The following is a 25,594-nucleotide window of genomic DNA, read 5'->3' as shown; positions in this document are numbered from 1 at the left end:
GTGATTTCAGGACAAAACAAGTGTGTCTCAAAATATGCAAACTGACCTAACGGGCAGCCGTTCTCAAGCTGCTATCAACCAGATAAATGTGTGCAAAATAGACAGACCCCTTCCCTGCCCGGCTGCGGCCACTGCTGTACAATCCTTGGGTAAGTGTAAAAAGGCCACCCAGAATCATGGGGAGGAAGGATGAAGGGTAAATGGAAAAAAAAAAAACGGGAGTGGTAAAACAGAAGAAAGTATCTTAATTCTATTTAAACCCAGTCAGGGCTCTGTGAAGGTTAAAGGTATAAAAATAACATCCACACAGGAATAACACCCACGTAAGTCACTGTGGCATCCAGTTTCTATTCACAAAGAAAAAGCTCCAGTCCATCTTTTAATTTTTTTTTTTGAAAAATTCCTGACATTACAGAACTAAACTGAAATGTATTAATATTCCACTCTTACATTTCCATGACAAACAAAAATTCATGAGCCAAAAAAAAAAAAAAAAAAAAAAAAGGAAAAAAGGGGAGAAGCTTATAAAACTAAATATGGATTTCAGCATAACTGCTGAACAGAGAAAGGAATTAAAACACTTTAATTAAAAAATCATGAGTGGATGATAAAGTGTGTAGAAACTGAAAATTTACAAACTATTTAAAACCTGGAATCGCTGACTGTTGAGAAACTACACAGATGGATCATGGGTGGTGGTGAACAGCAGAGAGGGTTATGGGTGAGTCTGCACTGTTCTAGCTGCTCCCCATGCCACCTGTCTCCGAGGAAAGCCTGAAAAACAGAAATAACAAGACGTCAGTTTACCCAGTTACAACTCCAGTTCTTTACACCAAGCCCTCTTAGGTTAACTCGCACTGTGTTGTGCTGTGTGTCTGTCACAGCTCTACAAGTTTCCTGAGGTGTGCTCAAGAAGAGCCTAACAAAGCAGCCAAGTTGGCAACAACAGAACTCGTCTATGCAAGCTTTATTCTTTGGAAACCTTGTTAAAGAGCTGCTCGAGTTTCTCCACTGTCATGGGAATTACACAGAAGCCGTTCCACTTACAGCAAGTGCAAGTTTGGGAAAGAAAGAACACTAGCCTTCAGGAAGTAAAGCCCGTCATGTGCGTACATACCACAGCCTGGGTTGTGAGGCATTACTCTGTGTTGCGCACATGACATCTGAAGACACCACATGACTTAAGTGCTAAGTGGTGTCAGAGCGAGCACAGGAACCAGTGAGTATTTCAGTTACTGTTTTTTCAAGCTTACAGTTTAGGAAGATATTAACAGGAAAGCAAGTGGCAGGGCTTCACTTTGTATGTAGCTCACTCTTCAGAGTCCAAAACCTGTGGCCTTAGTGATGCAAACCCTACTTGTAAACACACCTGGCTGCAGTGCCTTTCTACTGTCTCACATAGGTGCTGTGAGGTCCTGGGATCCAAGTAACCTTTGAGGAGTGGGCATTCGGTGTGTTTACTATCACTAGGTAGGCAGCAAAACGCTCTATTTTGAGGACAACTGAGGGTGTAAGTCTCAGTTCCACACCATGAGCTTAATTCACTTCACAAATAGTTGGCTGACAACCATTGGTGCTGTTGGCGGGGAGAGTGTTGGGAACCGGAGGTCATCCTTCAATTACAGACTGTTCTCTTCAAAGTCAGAAACTACTTCTCCTGCCTGTCTTAGCACCCTGCATTCAGTGCATACGCGAGATCTCAAAAACTATACACAATTAGGCCTGGTTGGTCCTGAAATTTAGCACAAAGGGAAATATTTTGGTGTTTGTTTTTTTAAGGGAGTAAAAAATAAAAGGGAGAGGGGGCAGCACTCAATCAAGGACCACGTAGCACCCATGTAAAAGTGCCCGGAGTGGCAGCACACACCTGGAATACCCATAATGCAGGAAGGTGCCGAGGAGGGCATACCTGTGATGCTTGTTAGCCACAGCAGGGAGCCCCAAGTTCAAAGATCTCATCTCAAAAACTAAGTTGAAGGGTGACTGAGGACAGTAACCTATTTTGACCTCCTGCACCTGTTCACATGCACCCACACATAATGTACACGCATGACAGGATGCACGGGCTATGGACATGGCTCAGTGGATACAGTATTAGCCATCCAAGTATAAATATGACTTTAAGCCCCTCGGGGCTCACATTAACATATCCATAGGCAGCGTATAGTGTCTGTAGTCCCAGCACACCAAGCACAGATCAGAGAAAGAATTCCTAGAAGCTGGAAGTCAGCTACACAGTGATCAAAAAGACCATCTGAAGAAACAGGGTGAAAAGACAATGACCCCCCACCTGTGTGCGCTACGGCACACCCTACAGCACACCCAGACACAGGAACCCATGGACACCACAACAAACAAAGGGAAGATTCCTGACCATCTCAAAATAAAATTACCCTATGGCAAGGCTAACACTAACAATAAGTGTGAGGGACTCAAAAGGCTGCTCAATGGTTAAGGACACTTGTTGCTCTTGGGGGGGGGGGGTGTCCAGGCTTGGTTCCCAGAACCCACACCATGGCTCACAAATATCTATGACCCCAAGTCCACAGGATCCAACATTTGCAAGCCTCCAAAGGCCTTGGACATGCTTACACAGACAAACTCTGAACGACAGAATTCAGTGGGAAACAAAGGCTCCATGGAACTAGTTAGGTTAAATCTAGAACCTTGAAAAACCGCTACACAGGGCGCTGCCCTATGAGCAGCTCAGCAAAGCCTGAGAAGGGATAATGGACGGCATCAGACCCATACATGAGCAAATTCTCAGACCAAAAGCTCTGTTTAGTTTTAATACCTTCTTGAGCACATGGATTACTTCCCAGCAATTCTTTGCTCAGGGATATTTGTTAGATCAAGAGGCCTTCAAACACACACAAAGTTAAAAAAACAAATCCAACCAGAAATGGCTGAGAGCGTAGTAAGTTTCAACTATACACAGAGTTAAAATGGCATAAAACAGGAAGCAGCCAGCGTCCAAGCAGAAGCCTGATGTGAGTGAGGCCAGTCTGCAGTAAAGGGGCCACAGTCACCCCCAGGGACTCAGGCAGTATCACTCGAGGGATGTTTGGAAAAGGCCATCAGAAGATCTACATAGAGATCTGAACGCCTACCAGGAAACAGAACCCATGATATGCACGTGCTTGGATGGAGAGAACCAGGCGGCTCTCTCATTATGATCTGCATCTGTTCTGTTTTCAAGGCTAGAAAACAAACCCAGGGCCCAGCAAATACCCCACCACTGCCCGAACCGGGAACCCGAGCCCTAGCACACCAAGTGGTGGCACACGCCGTTAATCCCAGTACTAGGGAGGCAGAGGTAGGTGGATCTCTGAGTTCAATACCAGCCTGGTCTACAAAGTGAGTTCAAGACAGCCACGGCTGCAGAGAAACCCTGTCTTGAGGGAGTTAAAATTTTTAAAGTGGCTGAGGTGTACATCAGAGTAAACCACACTGTACAAGGTCTGGGATCAAGACCCAGCACCAGAAGTAAAGGAGAAAAGTAAGGACCTGGAGTGAAGTGCACTGCTGTGTAAAAGCTCAGCACAGTTAGTCCTGGCTGACCACGTACACCTTACATTTATTTTCTCTTAGGGCATCTTTTCTATTTCCTGTTACAGAAGAGCTAAAGCCCTAACCATCATCCACATCTACAGTTGTGATCCCCCCACTCAACACAGCGTTGCTAGTGAGAGAGACAAGCAGGTAGGAAACAGAAGTTAATGGTTTAGAAGGACACTCGACAGTCAGGTCTGTAAGCCCTCCCTATCGTCACAGGATATGTTAATGACCCGTGACAGGAATATAGACAAAAGCTACCTGACTGTGGCATTGCCCATCATCGTGGTGAAGTTAGTCCTATGTGTGCCCACTCAGCAGAGGCAAGTCAGGAAGTCAGGCAAGGGCACCTGACACCTCCTGGTGTTAGCAAAGGAAGGAAGCTGTGCGTGACTCAGGGCCTCTGGCCGTCATGAAGGACCATCAGTTATTTCAACTGCTGAAGCCCTTCTACTTGCAACACTGACAAAGGGTTGTAAGATTCATGTGGGATGCAAAAAGGCCAAGTAGGTTACACAGCCATCCAATCTGACAACGCACGGATCACAAGTCCCCCCCCCCCTTCACCCGTCACATCACACAGTGAGCTACTGTTCTTACTGTGGCAACTTTATTATAACTAGAAACACAGATTTGGCCAAGGCCAGCCGACACCTTAACCATTAAATAATTGAATGTTTAAAAAAAGGAAAAAAGGAAAAAAAAAAAAGAAAAAAAAAAAAAGAAAAGATGAAAGGAGAAGCTTTTATTCATCAACACAGAACCTAAAACATTGTTTATATTGCAAGGCAGAATAAAACTACAAAAAGTATAACAGAATTAGAGAGTAAGAACTGTGGCTCTAGATAAAGATTTAAATCAACAAGTCAGACTCTGAAACAGGCACTGAGCTGTAAAGACCTAAACCTAAACAGGATTTCCCATCCCCACCCCCACCCAGTTATCCCCCAAAGTAGTAAAAAGAAACCAGTCACAAGCTCACAATAGTTTGGTTCTCACCAGTGTTAACAAAGAAAAACAAAATGAACCAACACTCGAGGAGATGCCAAGAGATGCACTCAGTAGGGAGAGAATCTCTGTTTCTCGCCTTTCAGTTTGTTAGTTACACAGGGCACGGTAGAGGTGGTGGTGCTGGCAGCTGAAGCCCCGGAACCCTTAGCAGCAGACACAACATTTAGAGCCAGGAGAGGGATGGGTTTCATGCCAAGCAGACTGGAGACACAAGGGGCAGTCGGAAGAGGGTTGGGGAGGCTGGAGGGTGCGTCGGAAGTCCCCGCTGTGGCGAGCGAGGGGGTGGTGGTGGAGGAGGAAGAAGAAGAAGAAGGGGTGGAGGGTTGAGAGAGGTTGATGCTGAGGTGATCAGGGATCGTGACGGAGGCTGCCTGGGAGGAGGGTTTAGCGTTTTCTAAACTGTAACAGAGGAAAAAAGGAACAAAAAAAAGGGTGGGTGGAAGGGAAGACCACAATAGGGAAAAAGTACAGGACACAATCTGCTTCAGTTACATCAGTAAGTGCCTCTGGCTGCCAACTAGGAAAATCTAGTATCAATTTATAACAAACTCTTTTAGCTTGTGCCCCACCCTCTAAATATCTATTATCATCACCCCCCCCCCACCCAATACTGTTTAAAATTACGTTGATAAAGACACACCTGACAAGACTGAGGGGGGAAAAAAAGCACATCCTTCCATGGATCTGATATAGTGACCCAACCCAGAAACCAGAAAAAAGCGGCCAGGCCCTGGTGGCACAGCTACTAACTACAGAAGCTAAGGCAAATAAGAAGAGGTCCACAGCTGCCTGGGATACATAGTTTAGGGCAACTTTAAAACCTTCTTTCAGAGGCTAGAGATGGCTCAGAGGTTAAGAGTACCACCTGCTCTTCCAGAGGTCCTGAGTTCAATTCCCAGCAACCACATGGTGGCTCACAACCACCTATAATGACATTTGGTGCCCTCTTCCGGCCTACAGGTATAAAGCAGTCTTATATATCAAATAAATAAATAAAAATCTTTAAAAAAAAAAAAAAACTTTCAAAAGAAGAGACAAAAGTGGCTGGGAAAGCTGGGAGGTGGTGGCGCACGCCTTTAATCCCAGCACTCGGGAGGCAGAGGCAGGCGGATCACTGTGAGTTCAAGGCCAGCCTGGTCTACAAAGCAAGCCCAGGACAGCCAAGGCTACACAGAGAAACCCTGTCTTGAAAAACCAAAAAAAAAAAAAAAAAAAAAAAAAAACAAAAAAAAAAAAACAAAAAAAAAAAAAAAAAAAAAAAAAAAAGTAAAAATAAAATAAATAAATAAATAAAAACCCGTTTGAGATGAGGTCTCCTGTGTAGCCCAGGCTGGCTTGGAACTGGAGCGTCCTGTCTCAGCCTCCTTGGTACTAGGATTACTGGTGTATATCACCATGACTGCCTAAGAAGAATTTTCTGTAGATAGTATTTTTATTGATTTAAATTCTCATGGAAATGAACTAAAATGTTAAATGGGAGGAGGCAAAAGGAGTCCAAAAGTAGGTCACTAACAGACTAACTTCAAAGGAAAATGCTAGAAACAAGTGTGGGTAAGATATAGGGAGGCTTTTCTGGTGGAGAGCTGGGTCTTCATCTTACCTGGGCATTCCTATACTTTATAGAGTTTAAAATAGCAAAAAAAAAAAATTACCAGCCTTTGTGTTTAAAAAACAAATATAATGTGCTTCTATTCCTAAAATACGCCCCAACAGTCCTTATCTCAGACAGCTGTCCTACAAGCTGATTTCCAAAGCCAGGAGAGCTTCTCATGACCCACTGTGTTTTTAGTTTGTTCAGAGCCAGTTCAGTCCACTAAGGAATTGTCACAGCAAGGAACACGCAGACAGAGCCCCGTAAGGAGAGCTCAGGAGGCAGCAGAAATGCTTTGAACCCAATAGTGAAAATAAAACCAGTTTGTTTTTTTCATTCAAACTGGGCCAAAAAGAGAAGTTGAAAAGTAGGTTTGTGCATATATCCTGGCACTAGTGATGGGCTTTTAAAAGCTCTCATGCAGGTGGTGCACACCTTTAATCCCAGCACTGGGGAGGCAGAGGCAGGCAGATTGCTGGGAGTTCGAGTTCTAGGCCAGTCTGGTCTACAAAGTCCAGGACAGCCAAGATAAGAGAAACCCTGTCTTGAAAAACCAAAAAAATTCTGATCCAAAGCCACAACTTGGGTATTTTCACTCAGCTATATAATTAAACAATTCTGAGGCAGGCATGGGGGTGAAAAACTTTAATCCCAGCACTCAGAGGTGGAGGCAGAGGCAGGTGGACCTATGTGAGTTTGGGGCCAGCCAGGTCTACAAAGAGAGCTCTACAACAGCCAGGGCTACACAGAGAAACCCTGTCTCAAAAAACAGAGAGAGAGAAAAAAAAACAAACAAACAAACAAACAAAAAACAACAAAAAAACAAAACAAAAAACTGAACAAAATTCTGCATTTACTTCAAATAGTAGAGTTTTGTTTCCTTACAATGTAGACACTAACTTATTAAAAACAGTCAAGAAAGACGAATTTAATGTTATAACTATCTCATTTAAAGTAAGCTTACCAAAAGCAGAGGGTAACAATTTCTAGCATTATTTTTGCCAAAAAGTCCCAAAAACAAAGAAAAAAGGATTCCCCCCCCCCAAAAAAATCCCTTACCGCCACTGTGAGCTAGAAGCAGCGCTTATTAACAGACTCTGTGTGAGGTCACTATTTCACTCAGCATTAAACCTTTATGTGGTAGGAAAAGAACAAAGTGTGTGTGGATCCAGACAGCCCTTCCTATATAAAAAGCAGCAGCCGCGCAAGGCATGGAAATAGAAAGAGCCAAGTCTACAACTTCGGGATTGGCAATGCTTTCAACTAGGGATGGAAGATTCTGGTATAAATGCATAAGCACATTATAACATGAATATAGACTTTATATCCCTGAATCCCTTTGTTATGTAGATTCAGAACTTTTTTTTTTTTTTTTAAAGTTTGTTTTTTGAGACAGGTTTTCTCGGTGTAGCCTTGGCTGCCCTGGACTTGCTTTGTGGAGCAGGTTGGCCTCAAACTCAGAGATCTGCCTGCCTTTGGCTCCCTGAGTGCTGGGATTAAAGGAAGTCTTAATTCTTATGTAGAAGAGAATAAATACAAGAAAAAAGACTTCTTCCCTTTGGGAAGGGTGGAAATGGGTTGCTATTACCAATGTTACTGAAGCAGACCTAAGGAGAGAAGATCCCCGGCAGGATGCTCCTTTGACTATACACATTGACTATACACAGCTGTGCTACAACAGAACCTATGTAAAACCTGAGGAAGTCACTTTTGGATGGGTGGGGAACGGGATCTGCTGTATCTGGAACAGTCCTAAGCCTGTGCTTTATCTTTCCACAATCATCTGAAAAATGTTTGCAGAGCGAATGGTAACAGCTGTCTCCAAGAAGCTACTTAGATGTCTCATTATCCTTAAAAATTCAAGGTACTTTGACTTTGAACTCCAAATTCATAAAAGTAACGATCTACCTACATGAGGTGTGAAACAAGGAAAACACAAGTGTCCAGTGTCTGCTATCGCTAGAGCACTGTCCTACTCAGCAAAGGCCTAGGCTGCCACCCTTCCACGCCCAAAACATCTCATGCGAAAGAGCAAGACATTTATGCAACTCCACACAAATTTACTCCAAGCTGGCTATTTTTCTCTGCTACATTAAAAAATAGAAGGAAAGCAGACCTCAATAAAAAAGAAGGGAGGGGTTACGTCTGAGCCGCCCCAAGCTAACCCACAGTTACTCTGCGTGGCAGCCCCCTCCCCACTCATACAGCACAAGGGCAGGTCACACATTACCTGACGTTGATCAGATACTGAGCCAGGCTAATGCTGGCAGCAGATCCGGTGATGGTGACCTGACGATCAGTAGACCCTTCCACTGGGTTTGCAATTTTGATCTGCGCCCCAGACATCTGACGGATCTCATTGATTTTAGCGCCCTGACGCCCAATTATGCAGCCAATCAACTTGAGAGAAAACAACAACAACAACAAAAGAAAACGTTGAACACACAAGAATACCACACACCAACCAAGTTCTACAATTTGTGCCTACAAGTACACCCCATGATCTTTCTGGTATGCTACTATCAAAGCCTTGAATTACAGATCTCACTTTAATTCCTAAACCATTCGTGTGATTAATTATAAATCAAGGCCAACTCCAAGCCAGTTTCTCAGTCCAAGCATTAGCTTTTGTTTGTATCCCCATAGCATTGCCTCCACTCCACAGATAAATTATCCAGAGCCAATACTGAATCTAGTGAGATAGCTAGGAATAAGCATATAGTGCCTTCAGTGTCAGGCCACCAAAAAGGCATGAATTCATTCTGTCACCATCACCCTATGACTCTGGCAATAATTTCAAGTGTGTTTTTCAGTATGGGGGATATTATATTTGCATTATCTAGTATTAAACAGTTATCTGCTTGCTTACTTAGCATGTTATTCTAGAACCTAAACAGCCCCACTCATAGAAAGGGCAAATACACAATCATTCAGGAATCACTTCTCCCAAAGCACAAAGTTAAATTCTGATGTTCTTTTGGGGTAAAGAGTCTGACTATATATATTCCAGGCTGCCTTGAATTCAGAGCGTGCTGGGATTAGAGGCACACCCCAAGTTCCAGATGCTTTGAGAGAAAAGTAAGAACTTCTACAGGACAGGATCTTCAGGAGGTTTGGATAGCTCAATTGGTAAGGAAGAGGTTCCTCCACCTTTTAACTGTTAACACAGTTCATTTTATCAAATCTTTCTAACCAGGTTTTCCTCAGAATTCTGACATACTTTCGTCACACTTACATCATTTGGAATGGTAAGTTCATGAGAAGTCGTTTGAGCAGATGCATCCAAACCTGCTAAAAGACAGAAAAGAGCAAAGAAGTTTAATGCACAGCACTCAGACCAGTGAGCGCACATCAGACTAACAGAAGGAAGCACAGTGGAAGCCCAGCATTGGCTGTTGGGGCGCATCACTAACTCTGAAGCCTCCAAGGAGCGAAAATGCTGCAGAGATTCCTCTGCACAATCAGAAGAGCTGACTTCATGCCATTTCCTGTGAGCCCAGACTAACAGTAGGGAGACAATGGGGACAGCAGAGTGTGGTGTTCTTAAACAGGAGCAATCTAAACATCAAACGCTCTGTACAGCTACCCCTCTTCTGGTTGACACTGTTGTGTTCCCATTTTATTTCACCCAGTGCTCACTAAAATCAGTGCCAATTTCATTCCTGGTACCGGGTATCATGGGTTCTTGGCACACAGAGTTGCTTTCTTTATCCCTGTATCAGAATAGCACCCTCCACCTCTATCCTCCCAAGCTAGACTTAAAGATCAAACAGATAAAATGGCAATCAGTTTGACGGGAGTTTATCTCTCCAGATTTATTCTGTCTTTTGCTCTAATTATTCTGGCTTTTGTTTGGTTTTCCAAAGAAAAAAAGAGAAAAAAAATAAAATCCCATCACAAGCCCCCTACAGTCCCTAAGAACAGCAGGACTGGGCCGCTCTGGCTGCCTAACCCTACAGTCTGGTCCTGCTTTCACTACATGTTTACAAGGTGGTTGGCCGGATCCGTCAAGGGACCCTCAGGAGCAGCGGCCCGCCCTGTGCTCTCAGCTCCTCTCTGCCATGTGCATGTTGCTGGTACGGTTTATGGGCAGTGAAACAAGACTCCCACCAGTTTATTAATAGAACAGTAGAATACTACAGATTTTTTTTTTTAATCATTACCCCAATAGCCTTTCACCTCTGGAGAGCTGGATTCAATGCCTGTTAAGATACAAGTGAAAATGAGTTTGGTGGTCTCATTCTAACCCTATCGGACAAGTTATTCCTTATACAGAAAAAAAAAAAAAAAAAAAAAAAAAAGGAAAAGGAAAAGGAAAAAAAAAAAAAAAGCCCTAAAACAAAACAAAACAAAACCAAAAATACACTACACAATTTGGAACAAATGGACACCTACTGGAGGGAAAGGGGATGCTTGTCAGATCAAGGGGCCACATCAGGATGGTACAGGAGTGTCAGCCTATCCCTTTCCTGACAAGCATCCCCGGGCTCACCCCAAACCTTCCAGGGCTTACAATTAATTCGCCCCAAATGAAAATGTTACCAAACACATTACCTCCTTTAGCCATAGTAGGTCAAGTTTAAACCAGCAGATGCTAGATGATGACAGAGTTTGTTTTGATCAGCTGTCAAACGGAGACCTTGGGACTGGCCTCTACCCTGTACTACACCTTACAGAAACACACACTGAGGTGTCCATACCACTGAATCCGGTGTTGCCATGGGTCATGGGAAAATGGGACTGTTGCATTGCCAACTGGTGCAGCTTGGTCAACTGTAGGAAGGAGACAGGAGAGGCCAGCATTAGGAGGGCAACCTAGCCAGGACTCAAGTGCACTTGTGAAAATGCAGATAGCTTCAGACTCCCAAAATTGAGTCTACTCTTCCAACTATAACAGAGGATAAGGATGGGGCTTACAGTACAATCCAGAGGACACGCACAGTACGAGAGGTAAGGGTTAGAAATAGAAAGGGCGTCATTATACTGGAACGAATGCATCTGGGGTATATGAAACAGAAAGCAGTAACAAACCAGCCCAACAACCATTCCCTGTGGACTGTTTAATAAAGGTATACGCAGCCATTGCCAACGGTTGCCCCAGGGACAAGCACAGACAGGCTAGATAAACAAACTGTGCAGTGGTGCTGGGGGAAGCACACCATGCAGGGTTCCACCAGTGTTGGGGAAAGGGAAGATGAGGGGGGCAGGGAGACTGCAAGGAGGAGAGAAGCTTAGCAAGAAATCAAACTGGGCTTAGTCCCCAAAAGTTGTTTTCCATCTATCTTATTTGTAATACACTTAGGTAACTGTCCTAGGGGTAATGGAATAAGCCCCTGCCCAGTCACTTCCCACCTCACCTCGGGGCTACCACTAACCAAACTCAACTCTCCAAGTCTAAAGCTTGGCACCTGAAAGGGAAGTGTACAGGAAAAAGCTGTCCTTGGGCAGAAGTTTATGTGCTAGTACTTTAAAGTAGTAAAGTTTACATTGAATTCCAACAACCCCTTTGCTAGCCTTCCCAATGTAAATAAATCTCAGTGCTTTTCTGATCTGTCACCTCAGACTGAGGAGCACCTAAAGGAAACCCCACCTCCCATTCCCCCATGGGGTCACCTAAGAAGTGCACTCCGCTGACAGTGCCGAGATATTAGCAGTGTGCTGTGTACTGTTTCGTTTAGCATGATCTGAAAGGTAACTTCCAGGGTTTTACATTCAAAGGCAAACAAGTTGATACTGTGTGGTTCCCCTTGGAAGCCATAACAACACTGCGAATGTTCAAGACCCAACTTACTCCTGCCCACTAAGGAGAAAGGAATCAGACAATTTTGGATGAAGAAAAGAGTTTTCAACACAGGAAGTAAAGTCACCACTTACATCTGGCTGTGGAATGGCGTACTGTCCTTGAATGGTGTAGGCCTACAAGAGGAGACAGTTCCTATTAAAGTCCAACCATGGACAGCAGCCCACAGGGGGAGACAAGTTCTCAATCAGCCAGGAAGACAGAGTGAACTAGAGAGGTAGGCCAGAGCCTGAAGCAGTAGGTACAATCTCACAAATGCTCAGATCCAAGCTGGCCTTCTCTGAGCCCTAAACACAGTAACTTTATTATTCCAGGGATCCTCTAAGAAGGACATACAGATTCTCTTTGATTAAGGCAAAATATACATATATATGTGGCTGTTAACAAAAATGTGAAATACAGCAATGCCTCGACTGACCAATCCCCCCACCCCATGTACTCAATACCAGACAGTAATCATGCTAATATGAATAATTTGCATCTACACAAACCTACACAGCATGTACTCAAACACTTGACCTTTTAAGTGCACTAGAAAGCTAGCTAGGTGTCTAACACGAGGGACTTGACCACTGAAGCATTGGCAGGGAGAAAAAAAAAAAAAATCAGTATGCTTTAAATCCTGTCTTTGCCCGACCCCCTACACATAAAGGCACTTGCAGCTCCACTATGCCCTCCTCCCGACACCATAGTCTCCCAGAAAGGGATCTTGGTCCTTAGGTCAATGGGGGAACAAGGAAGAAAGGAAGGGATGGGGAGGAAGGAGTGGCTGGTTACTCAATAGGATGTGGCCAGTACCCCCAAAAACCCACCCCAGGTGGGATTGGGAAGGTGAAAATGGGATGGGAGAAGTGGGGGAGGGAAAAGAGGGATTGAACAACAGTAACAAAAAAAAAACAAAAACAAAAACAAAAACAAAAAAAAAAGTTGGTGTTACCATCTGGTGGGCTACGCGGCCTGTGTGAACTGAGGTGGGGAGGTCAGTCCAGGTCCCCGTGGACAGGTGGTGTCCACAGCACAAAAATCACCAGCACCACTGGCCCCCCGTGTGTTGGCAGTCTCGGCTGAGGCAGAAGGATTGAGTGAGCCTTGGAGACTGAACATCCCCTCTCACCTCTAGAGGTGGTCCCTCCAGGTCAGGGTTGAGGCACATGGACGGGGTGGTGTGGGGAAAGCTCGCACTGTCGCTGCCTGTGCTGTACCTGTCCTGTGGATAAATAGAGGATTTCAGTCTCCAGGGCTGTCAATCCGGCACCTTGTCACCAGCATGAAATTCACACCCAAAAAAAAAAAAAAGGTTGTTTATTTTTCTTTTTTTTTTTTCCTTTAAAAAGGAGCTCACAACACAGATTTAAAACGAGCTGAAGTGAATTTTAAAAAAAAGAAAAAGAAAAAAAGTTACCTAGTGGCAGATGACACTGCACAATTGGGTTATTTTCAGTAAAAGTGAGGGGTGAGGTAAGAGAGCTGATGCCAGGTCTTGGTCACTGTAGGATTAAGTAGAACCTACAGAGCCCACTTTGCCACAAAAAGACACAGGTCTGTCTGTAGACACTGTGTGAACTGGTCCATTTATAAAAAGGCCCATGGGAATGGCCCATAACAGGACAACTCATGGAAGAAGCTGTAAGCTTTTGAGGGCAGTTAACTGAATAAAGGGGAGGGAGGGAAAGGAAGCAAAAAGGTACAATGAGAGAGGAGTGACAGGGAGTGAAGATAAGGAGGACGGCAGGACTGGTGACAGCACGGGAGGACCTAGAGTTCTGTGGGAGGAGGAAGGACTCCAAGGCTAACCCGCCTGGCTACAGGGACTCAACTGGTGCTTATCTTGACCCACTGCTTACATTGACAGCCCTTGACAAACCCGTTTAAACAAAGCTAATGCCAAAACAAAGTTCTAACACATCTCAAAGTAACACTAAAACATGACTACTACCTGTGAAGGCTCTCAGTAGGATAGAAACTTGTTCACTTTTATTAAAACTCAATAAAATGTGAGATAGACTCCAAACTGATGCTTACCCCTCTCAAATGACTCTCAGACCAAATACAAATAAATGTAACTAATTAGATATAGATGTGGCAAAGGTGACTATCCCAACCTAAACTTTAACACTGGCTTACCTAGTACCTCGAGTAAACACTATCCCATCAAAATACACTAGGACCACAACATTTATCATGTTCTTCTCACACAACCCTGGCTTTAGAGTCAACCATGTGTCAAAGATAAATGGCTTAGGTTGGTGAGGACCAGAAGCATCCAGAGAGCCCTGGTGCCCACTACAGCCCGGCATGCCCTCCCCATCCTATCCCTGTACGTGCCTCTTACTCCAGCTGATTTCAATTATGCCACAGGGCTTCAAACCAGTGTTTATGAGGTTATGAGTCTGGGGGCAACACACTGGAATTTGAGGGTGAAAGGGTAGGAGTGAGGGAGGTGAGGTGAAGGGAGGGAAAATTTGTAGGACACTCAAGTTCATTCAGACCTCCAGGGTCCAACTTCTCTGCCATCATTACTCAGACCTCCATCACCCCACACATGCGAAAGCACGGCTGGGATGGTCACACAGGGAGAGAGGTAATGACACTGAAGCAATTTAACTCTAACCCAAACCACCACAAACCACAAAACCAATTACTGTTCTGAGTGTCTACAAAACTTCCATTGCCTGCTAAAAATAAAATAAGGTCTTGGCATTCAAAACTTTCTCCAGTATTAAAAAAAAGCAAATCAAACTATGACCAAAAGTACAGGTTTTCAGCAAGCATGCAAAGTGGCTTGGTGTGCCGCTGGCAAAGTTGGCATTTAAAATGTAATCTTTATTCATTCTAGCCCACCAATAAGAATTTTCTTACCTGACCACCTGCAAAGATGACTGGAGAACTGGAGGGCTTGGGCCGGTACGGGATGGTCACGCCCTTCGGGGGGGACTGGGAGAGAGTCAGAAGGGAAAAAAACAAAAAGAGATAAGGTTTCAAAACTGCTTCAGCTGTGTGGCTATAGCACACACAGGTCAGTTAAATAAAAATTATTTCCCGTCACTTAACTTAAAGCTGTACAATTATACAATCACAAATACCTTAAGTTATTTGTCTTTAAAGCAAAGCACTAACTCTCACTGAAGATGCTTTGAAATAATTTTATTCAGGGTTTCCACACTTGTAAATATATTTTAAGTGGCAAATTTTAGGATCCCACATTTTTGTATAAATAAGAAATAAAGCCAAAGTTTGAAATGAAATTACCAAATGATATATTTATGGCTCAAAGACACAAGATCTTTCTCCTTTCAGATTGGTATGAAGCCAATTCCATGTAACTCAAAAAAGATTTAACTTCCCTAATTTTTTTTTTTTTTTTTTTGCAGAACATATAGGACTTCACAATTCACTCAGAAATACCACTGATACTTTTTCTATAACTATTGTTTGTAATATACCCTGCTTCAAAGTGAAAAGTAAACAATGTGTCAATGTCTAGCAATTCAAAAGGTCAGTTAGCACTTCAGAAACCTGAAGTCCTTGTGGTCTATCTTCCCTACCCACACTGCTTCAATTGTTCTGAGCCACAAGACCACTGGTCTTTATTGAACAGATCCTATTTTCCCCCCCAAGACTGAGATATGTCAACACTGGAGGAAGGAAGGTATGGACTCAGGGAACCTCTTTCCCACCTCGACTGATAGATACATCTACTCACAGCTTCACCTAATTCTAGTCTTACTAAACACAGACCCGTTCCCACAATCCCCCTCACCTCCAGCATGAGCCTGAGGGCTTACCTCCAACATGACCACGCAGATCTGTTTGACACACTCAATGATGGACTGCGGAATGCCAGCAATAGTGATTGCTCGCTCAGTTGAGTTGGGGAGCATATCCCCTGCCACCTGGACCTGAGCCCCTGTACTCTTTAAGGTAAAAGAAAATTTTAAAAAGAAATCAGAAAATTAAAAAAAGCTATGTTCTTCAATTCTTCCCAACAACAACTTTAGAATATGAAGTCCCATAGATAACTATTTCACCTTTCTCATCTCCCACTTTTTCCTTAATCCAGACACTACTGCTTACTAAATTTACAACTTAACCTCTGAGGGACAAGAATGAATCTAGGTAACAGCCTACATTTAACCTGCACTCAGAAAAGTCCCTTGTTGACAATGACAGCTTCGTGGGCCAAGCAAAACCCTCATCAGAACTGCCCACCTCTCAGTCTCCTGCTGAGCAGTTTCATCCAGCCCACTCCAAGTAAAAAAACACACATCATCAAAACAAGAACTAAGACTTGCTGCTGACACCTACAATCTCATCACTAAAAAGCTGAAAGAGGAGGGCCATGTGCCATGTTTGTGGGCAGCCTGGAATATTGTGAGACAGTCGGTACCTCAATACACCTAACCAAAACCATCTCCCACCCCCCACACCTCCCTTCACAAAACACTTCAAAACACTCCATTCAGTAACATTTCATTTAGACATGGAATTTTTTCATGAAAACTTGATGAAATTTGAAAAATGTGAAAGAAATGGAAAGTAGAGACTGTCTTAAAAAACATAGCTAGGGAGATGTCAGCAAGATGGCTCCATAGGTAAAAATGCCTGCTGCCACGCCTAACAATTTAAATTCAATCTCTGGGATAGTCACATGGTGGAAAAGAGAGCCAACCCTGTCTGGGGGAAGAGAAGAGAAACAAGGCCTGCAAGCTGTCCTCTGACCAAGCACACACAAACACGAATAAAATGGTTTGCACAGAGATGATCCAGGTGGCTCATGACTTTAACTTTAATCCCAGCACTCAGAAGGCAGAGACAGGAAGGTTAAGTGCAAGACCAGCCTGGTCTACAGAGTTCCAGAACAGCCAGGGCTACACAGAAAAACCGCGTCTCAAAAAAAAAAAAATTTATATATATATAATTTTATAAAATTATAAAACAGAGAAACCGTCTTGAAAAACAAAAATCAATCAAACAAATAAAAAACAAGAGCCAGGCATGGTGGTGCACGCCTTTAATCCAGTACTCAGGAGGCAGAGGCAGGCAGATCTCTGCAAGTTCGAGGACAGCCTGGTCTACAGAGTGAGTTCCAGGACAGCCAGGGCTGTTACACAAACAGAGGAACCTTGTTGTCTCAAAAAACCAAATAAATTTTTTAAAAAATTTAAATGCATATATAATATAATGAAAACCCTAACTTTGGTATCATCACAATACAGTCTTTATGGGCTGCTAATGGTGACTGGGAGCTTCAGACAGGAGCAGTACTAGGGCCACACACACTAAGCAAAACACTGTACCACTAAGACCTAAACCCTTAATGTTTGCTTGTTTTTGTTTTTTCCAGACAGGGTTTCTCTGTGCAGCCTTGGCTGTCCTGGACTCGCTCCATAGACCAGATGCCCCTGCCTCTGCCTCCTGAGAGCTGCCATGCACTACTTCACCCAGCATCCCAAGCACCCTTTTTGAATCCCACTTTACTTTTTTCCAAATTGAGAGGTTCTCACTGTATATCCCCAGCTGGCCTGGAACTTAGTTTGTAGATCAATCTGACCCTCTGGCCCCCAGTAAACTGGCCTTGAACTCAGCAAAGGAAAGACATAAACTTGGGCGTCTCCCTTCACAGGTTCCTACGTAGCTGAGATTACAAACCTGCACTACTACAAACCCAGCTTCAATCTTTACGTATCAAATGATAGCCTTTTTAGCTAAAACACAATTTGGTATGTGTGTAATGGCACACCCATTCAGGAGGCAGAGGCAGGTGGCTTTGGTAGAGCTCCTTGTCCACATACTCAGGCCAATCAAGGCTAAAAACAAAACAACAAAAGCTAAAAGACATTTGAAAACAAAGAGAACACACACCAACCTCTCTTATTTCCTTGATCTTGCAACCACCTTTTCCGATGAGGGAGCCACACTGACTAGCAGGGACCACCAGCCGTAAGGTCACAGGGGGTCGACTGGCAGCTGTGCTATTGGTCATAGAGCTGCTTATGTCCTGTTTAAAAAAAAAAAAAAAAAAACGGCTCAGAACACCTGAAGAACCAACAGCGCACGCGTGTGTGCGTGCATGTGTGTACTTGGAAGCCTAACTTCCATAAAGGAACCACATACTCTTGGAATTAGGGACATGCATGTATGCTAACTATGTGAAGATTACAATTTCCAAGTCCAATGTGGTAGCACTGCCTATGATCCAGCACTCACAAAGGTAAGGTCTCCAGTTAGAGACCAGTATGAGACAGCAGGCTAGATGTTCCCCATCCTCAAAACAGAACCTGGGGAACTTGCTCATTGTTAGGATGCTTTCCCAGGAATCAATCCCTAGCAGCAACACCTAACAGAAAAATGAACTGTAGAAGCCGCCATAAACTTATTTTTCCTCACCGCCAAGAGTATAGAGAAAAACTGATCTTCCTTCCTCTTGGTTTAAAACCAGAGCTTAGTAAGGAAGCACTACTGCCATTCATGAACTCAAACCTCCTAATCCTAGTACCCAAGATTTTAAGGAAGTGGAGTTAAGGGACTGGGAGATGGCTCAGTGGATGTAGAGAGCTCGCCATGCAAGCAGTAAGGACCAGAAATCTGGTCAGATTCCTAGCACCTACATAAAAAGCTGGGAAGTATCCTAGGAACTGACAAGATTTCAGTTTAATGAGAGACCCTTTCTCAAAGCTATAAATAATAATGCAATGGAAAAACATCTGATATCGTTCCTTTGGTCCCACAATGCACAGTCATACTCACAGGCACAGAGAGTAATATGAGGAAAAAAATTTGTCAAAATTCAATCAAATTATTAATACATGAACCAATTTCACATTAAATATCCTTAGAAACCAATACTAGAAAGCTAACATGATTTATGGTCTGTTTTTTTGCAGTGCTACGCCTCCTACATGCTTACCAAACATTCTACTGAGCTATACCCAAGTTCAAATTTCAACTTCCCCCATAACAGTTCTACTATTGAATAAGTAAGCAAACTATTCTACAAACAAAAAAATCAGATATATCTAAAATGCTTTGAAATGAAGTTTTGTGGTTGGCAAGAGATGAGTTACAGGAGTCTAAGCTTGTCCAGCCATGACTGCACATGCTCTGAGAGGCAAAGGCAGGTGAGTCTGGGTTCCAGGACAGTGTGGTGAGCTACAGAGCAACCTTGTCCCTGAGACAAATAAAAAGACCCTGTGCATAGCATCCACAGCACCTTTGTTTCTATTACAGCAGACAAAGCAAAAACAAAAAACAAACAAAAACAATCAATCCCCAACAAAAACCCTCTATTAATCAAAAAGGCTTTCCAGTACATTGTGTCTCAAATCATAAGATTTTTCTATTGTTCTAACTATTAATACAGCGAGTATGTGGGTAGGCCAGAGAACACTTCGTGCAAGCTGGTGGGAAGGACCTCTACCTGCTGAACCCACTCACCAGAACAACAAAAAAATTATTCGGTAATTACTTTTTTTTTTTTTTTGAGGTTTTTTGTTTTTGTGACAGGGTTTCTCTGTGTAACCTTCGCATCTCACTCACTTTGTAGGCCAGGCTGGCCTCCAACTCAGAGCAATCCACCTGCCTCTGCCTCCCGAGTACTGGGATTAAAGGCGTCCACCACCATGCCCAGCACATAATTAATTTTTTTAAAAATGTTTTTTGGGACAGCATTTCGCTTGTGTAGTCATTCTGCAGACCGGGCTGGCCTCAAATTCACTATGTATATGAGGCTGTTTAGCTTTCTGATGAAAATCAGCAGGTTAAACAAAGACACTTCTAACAGGCATGGTGGTGCATACCTGTAATCCCAGAACTCCAGGAAGCAGAGGCAGCAGGTGGGTCTATGAGTTCAAGGCTAGCCTGGTCTACAAAGCAAGTCTAGGACACCCAAGGCTACACAGAGAAACCCTATCTCAAATAAATAAATAAATAAATAGTGATAATAATAATAAATAATAATAAATAAAGAAAAAGAAATGAGGAAAAAGAAAAGAAAAGGGAGAGATTAAAGGTGGTGCACACCTTTAATCCTAGCACTCAGGAATCAGAGGCAGGTGGAGCTGAGTTTCAAGCCAGCCTGGTCTACAGAGTGAGCTCTTGGACAGCCAGAGGTAAACAGAGAAACCCTGTCTTGAGAAACCAAAAAACAAACAAACAAGCACAGCATGTAAGCATGTACTGCTAAGTGTTTCTCCTAAGCTGCACACTCTGGAGTTGACAGCATCCTGCAGGCCAAAACCCAACACTTCTGACCTGGGCCAGGACAAGATGTAAGAGAGCAGGAGGTGCCAACCTAGAAGTGCTCTTCTGCCTGTGCTGTCAGCGCAGTTTAGGGGCGCTGCTACAAGGAGGGTGCTCAGCACGTGGCCTAAGGCAGTCCTCATACAGCCTGTAAAGGGTTGTAGGCAGAGAGAACTTCCGCTGAGTTGGTGTGGTGGCGCACACCCACGATCTTAGCGCCCAGGAGGCAAGAGGCAGGTGAGGCTCTGAGAGCAAGTCCAGCCTGGTCTGCACATCGACAGAGCCCGGGACAGCCAAGGCTACACAGAGAAACTGTCTCAGAAAAGCAAAAAAGAAACGAAAAAGAACTTCCTTTTTATAAAACCAGTAATGGTTATTTTGCTTCTAGAAACCCAGGGCTTTACCCCTTAACTTTTCATACAGTCTTTTCAGTGTCTACCAGTACACAGAGCTTAGAATGCAACAGCACACTGGGATGAAACTTGTTTACAGGATTTCCTGGTGTTCTGCAGGATTCTAATAAACAGCACATTAAGTTCACTCAGCCTTCAAACAATTACTGAAGACATTTAAGATGGCACCATTGGAAAAGGTGATGCACATCTCCATGTAAGCCCAACACTTAGAAGTGTTGAAGTACAGGCCAGGCATGGTGGCACACCCCTTTAATCCCAGCACTCAGGAGGCAGAGGCAGGTGGATCTCTGTGAGTTCGAGGCCAGCCTGTTCTATAAAGTGAGTCCAGGACAGCCAGGGCTACACGGAGCAACCCTCTCTCAAAAACCAAAAAACCAAACCAAAACAAAAAAAGATGTGGAGGGCATCTTACTACTAGCAGTGCCAGACTTACAGAATGACCTCAAAAATACTAAAATAAGCTGGGCATGGTGGTGCACGCCTTTAATCCCAGCACTTGAGAGGCAGAGGCAGGCAGATCCCTGAGTTTGAGGCCAGCCTGGTCTACAAAGCAGGTCTAGGACAGCCAAGGCTACACAGAGAACTCCTGTCTCAAAAAAAGAAAAAAACAAAACAAAACAACCTAAAAGCATACCACCCAGCTCCAAAAAGGGTGGGGGTGGGGTGGAAGATGGCTGGCTGTTCTTCCAAATGAACTGGTTCAGTTCCTAGCACATCCATGACAGCTCACAGCTCTCTTTAACTACAATTCCAGGACTCCGGTACACCCTTACGAAGACATACACATGGGCAAAACACCAGTGAACATAAAATAAAAATAAATTATATTTTTTAAAACAGTTGGCTCAGGGCCTAAGCTCAATTACCTAACATGTTTTCTGAACTTTGTTTTTAATGCCTGGTATTAGGGAGAGGGGGCAATTCTAAAGGAACAAACCTCTTCCAGTTTGTCAATGATCATAGCAAAGGCTTTGAAGATGGCATTGGTCGGTCCAGCCAAAGTGATAATTCTTTCAGGACAATTCCCTTCTGAGATGTTGATACGTGCACCACTCTGGATAAGAAAAAGAAACAAATAGCTTTAATAGATAAAAAGATCTGAAATTGCACAGGATGGTCTGTCCTAGATAACACAGGCAAGAAGCTGCCCACATAAAAGCATGTCAAACATTGCTCCACTTGCCAGGTATGGTGGCACAGGCAGGTGGATCGCTGTGAGTTCAAGGCCAGCCTGGTCTACAAAGCGAGTACAGGACAGCCAGGGCTACACAGAGAGACCCTGTCTTGAAAAACCAATAAATAAATAAATAAAACATTGCTCCAGAACCCACTGCAGCTGCCTAGGGCTCTGGGACTTGTCACAAAACTCATTTCCTATCACACTACTTGTCATTACAAATAAGCCAGAAAATGCTTTTGCTCTTTCAGCTCCTTCCCGTAACCTCACACAGAACTGTTTCAGGGTTCTTCCAAGTCCAGCAATTCCAATGTTCTTGTAACTTACCTCCTCACGCATCTTCTTAACAGATTCTCCTTTCTGCAAGAGGAAAATTCAAGCATGAGCTCCAACCACTATTTCAACTCAGAATGACTGAATAGGAATTAGTGTTGACGAGAAACTCGCTTACCTTCCCGATGATGCTGCCAACTTCCTGCAATGGAGAAAACTAAGTGTTGATACAAGGAAATTCAGAGCTCATCATAATGAGAAAAAAATGCTAAGTAAGTGTTCAGCTAACCAAGTCCTAACTATATCTAATTACCAACTCAAAGAAATAAAAAGACTTTAAGATTTATGAGGGGAGGCACTTCTTTGTACTGAAGCTATCAAAGAATTGAGAATCATCAGAGTGATTAAACTCCACACCTTTGTGTAATATATAAAATGCGGCCTGGATATAGCTCAATGGTAGTGTCTGCCTAGAGGAACTGAGTTTGAGCTCCAATACCACCAAAAATAAAATATATCTTTCTTTCTGACATTATAAGTTACAGAACGCACATCAGAATGTATTTATTACCACCAGTTATGACTGTTTTCTGGCTCTGTTTGTCAAGTCTTTCTTGCTCACTGAAGCTTCCTCGTAAAAGCTGTCCATTTTCCCACCAGACTCCATTAGAGAAAAGTGCTAAAGCCAGATGTCCCACAGCGCTAATCTGATGAGCTCCAAGGTGCTTGTCTGATTTCCCTGGCCCCTCCCGTGGCAGTTACTATGACCCAGTTTTCCAAGCTGGTGCATACCTTTCCATGCATAAGTAGTCTGATGGTGAGAGTGACATTTAATCCACCTTCAATCACACCGGTGTCCATTTCTAGCAGTTACAGAGAGCTGGACTTTGAGTGGTCAAGTCTTTGGTCACTGGTGAGTGAAAGCCAAAAACTGAAATGTAAGCATTACCAAAATAAGGGGGGAGGGGATAAAAAGTCATTCCTTTCCAGTTATTTTCAATTTTATCCAATTGACTCTCTTCCTAAAGTGCTAGCCTACCAGACATGTAAAAACACCCAGCTCAACTGCACAACACTTACAGATCAGGTTTTGTTTCCAGTTTTCTCATTAATGATAGGGTTTCCACTGATGCTTGGGATGAGAAAGATTCATTCCTTCCACTGGCAATGGTTCTAAGTGAACTGCTTAAGAATATGAAGTTGTCCTTCAGCTAAATTTTGAAAATGATTCAAAAACTGCTGGGAAAACTATATAGTGAGGGCAGCTGGAAGTGAGAGTATAGATGTAAATTCTCTTAGTGGTAGCAATTTCTAAAACTGAGATGTATACTTCGTATCTCAAATTGATGGAGAACACCAAATGAGCTTAAAATTGTTTAGTTCAGATTTGTGGATGGTGGTACATTTCTGTATAATATCAGGACGTTAGAGGTTTTGACAGAATTTCTGTTAAGTTCAAGGCCACCTTGGACGACATACTGAGAACCAAGTCAGCTGCCAGACCCACACAGGCACAAAATGACAAGAAAGTAATTTCGTTCAGGAGTCTCACTGAAAACACACTCCACACCTGACTGGCTCCATGCTCCTTTGCTGTTGATTCTGCACATCTCAGTTCTTTCCTCCCCCTCTTTCTAAACTTGAGAAATGTCCCTCATGTTTGTATGTTAACTTTGACTGAAGCAGTTTTTAAGTCTTTTAAGCCTATTTTCTTCCAGATACAATAAAAATAAAACTGATGAAACTAAAATTTTACTTCATATTTTCCTTGAAAAATCAGTAGTGAGGTTACCAGAATGACCCCTGTGCACTCATCCTCTGAAACAACTTTGGAGTATCTACTCAGATAGACAAAGAATTTGGATTTTGCTGTTTTTACGTTTAATAACTTTTTTTAAAGCACCAAACACTGATAATTTCAAGAGTCTCAAGCCCTGAAACCTCTCCCGTAGCATGGCCAGTATTCATCCCTTTAAATTAATTATCAATATTTCTCTCCTCCTAGTGCTAATTTTGTCCCTTCATAAACCAGTCATTTTTCACTTTGCTGTATGTGTACACAATCACCATACCCTCAAGCCTGTTTTTTGAGACACCTCACTAATAGCCCAGCAGAGACTATCCACACCAGGCTAAGCCCCATTCGGAGACCCATCGGCCTCTGCATCCCAAGTCCGTACCCCAAATACTTTTAAAGCACTTTAAAGTGGCTGTCACAGCACTGTCTTCCCTTCTGGTTGCTTCAGGGTGTTAAGTGGTTATATAAATGCATCACCAAAGCACATCAGTTCCTTCTTTCAAGAAAAGGGTTAATTGCTGTCAAAATCCGCACACATCAACACCTAACTGGTGGAAAAACAGTGCTTGTTGACTGGGTCTGTAAGACTAATTTCCCTCCTCAAATATATGGTATAATCCTGGTATTGTTAATTCCGTATCTCTACCTCAAGTATATTAATCATTTTACAAATACAGTAATACAAGTTCAAAGGGGCAAGAAAACTGAAAACCTATCTACTACAAAACTGTTTCCCAAGTACAGAACGAAGATGCTTTTTTTTAAACTCCAACTCCTCTGAGTTATCCCAGGAACCTCTTGTCTCTTCCTGAGTAGGTCAATCTAAGTGTACCCCACCCCGGGAATCCAGCTGTTAATCCTGCAGCCAATTACCCCACTATAAATAGCTCGGTCTGGTTTATAGCGGCAGGCATTTTGTAATTTCAAAATTCGTTACCCGAGAGAACGTCAGAGTAACTCGGTAAACTGGGAGTCCGCCTACCCTTTTAACTCTGCAGCTTCCCCACTCCCCCTCCCCCGCCCCCCCCCCGCCCCGGTCATCCAAGCATTTTCCACTTAAAAATAAATAAATAAATAGGCCCCCCCTCCCTTGACTGGGGGGTGGGGGAGAATAAACGGTCCGGTCAGGGGGGGGCGCTGCGACCTAGGGGGAGGGGCTGGGCAAGGAGCGCCTCCTCGTGTGTCTGCGCAGCGCCTGACCCCCGCGGGGAGCCGCGCTCACCCGCCGGGCCAGCGAGCTGACCGCCGCCTCCCCCACCCCCCCCCCGCCAACCAACAAATCCACCGCCGCCCCCCTCCCTTGCCGCGCGCGCGCCCTCCCGACTCCTGCGCAGCCGCCACCGGGAAAGGGGGGGGAGGCTCTGCGCGAGGCCTACTAGGCCGCGCCGGAGCCAGGGCCTCGCGTGAATGGCCGGCAAAGCAGAGCCAAGTGGTAGACGCTCGAGCGGGACTACGGGAGGCCGAGGCTCCACGCCAGGACCCGGAGCCCGCGAGAAAGATGTCACGGGTGGAAAGCAGAAGCTACCGCCGGGGGCGGAGGGGTTTTTTTAAGCTTACCTGGAGGGCGCGAGTCGACTGAGGGGAAAAGGGGAGCGGGCGGGAAGGGGAAGGGCGGGAGGCCGGGGGCGGAACAATGGGGCGGGCGGGAAGGCGAGGGGGGCCCCGCTGGCGGGCGGAGAGGGGGGGTGGAGGAGGAGGAAGGGGGGAGAGAGACCCCGGGGCGGGTGGAGGGCGG

General features: G+C 44.1%; 1 protein-coding gene across 17 annotated transcripts; it reads right to left on the bottom strand.

Moving 5' to 3' along the window:
- Positions 1–328: 328 nt before the first annotated feature.
- On the bottom strand, positions 329–25,490 carry Pcbp2 (poly(rC) binding protein 2). Of its 17 annotated transcripts, none has more exons than XM_051160445.1 (15): positions 25,417–25,490; positions 22,854–22,971; positions 22,240–22,263; positions 22,116–22,148; positions 21,549–21,665; positions 17,824–17,955; positions 15,744–15,871; positions 14,817–14,904; positions 13,072–13,164; positions 12,032–12,073; positions 10,858–10,930; positions 10,321–10,359; positions 9,393–9,448; positions 8,388–8,557; positions 329–774 (listed from the first exon to the last, which is right to left on the bottom strand). In XM_051160445.1, the coding sequence occupies exons 2-15, from the start codon at positions 22,920–22,922 to the stop codon at positions 738–740; spliced, it is 1,101 nt and encodes a 366-aa protein (XP_051016402.1). In that variant the 5' UTR covers positions 22,923–22,971; positions 25,417–25,490; the 3' UTR covers positions 329–737. The 17 variants fall into 17 exon arrangements, with proteins under 17 accessions (XP_051016402.1, XP_051016403.1, XP_051016404.1 ...); XM_051160446.1 differs by having other exon boundaries at positions 22,854–22,992; positions 25,417–25,457; XM_051160447.1 differs by lacking the exon at positions 25,417–25,490 and having other exon boundaries at positions 9,393–9,445; positions 22,854–23,092.
- Positions 25,491–25,594: the final 104 nt, after the last annotated feature.

Source organism: Acomys russatus, chromosome 17, assembly GCF_903995435.1.
Source record: "Acomys russatus chromosome 17, mAcoRus1.1, whole genome shotgun sequence".
In the NCBI taxonomy this organism is placed as follows: Eukaryota; Metazoa; Chordata; class Mammalia; order Rodentia; family Muridae; genus Acomys; species Acomys russatus.
The sequence above is the reverse complement of the archived record's forward strand: the minus strand, read 5'-3'. Positions and strand labels throughout refer to the sequence as shown.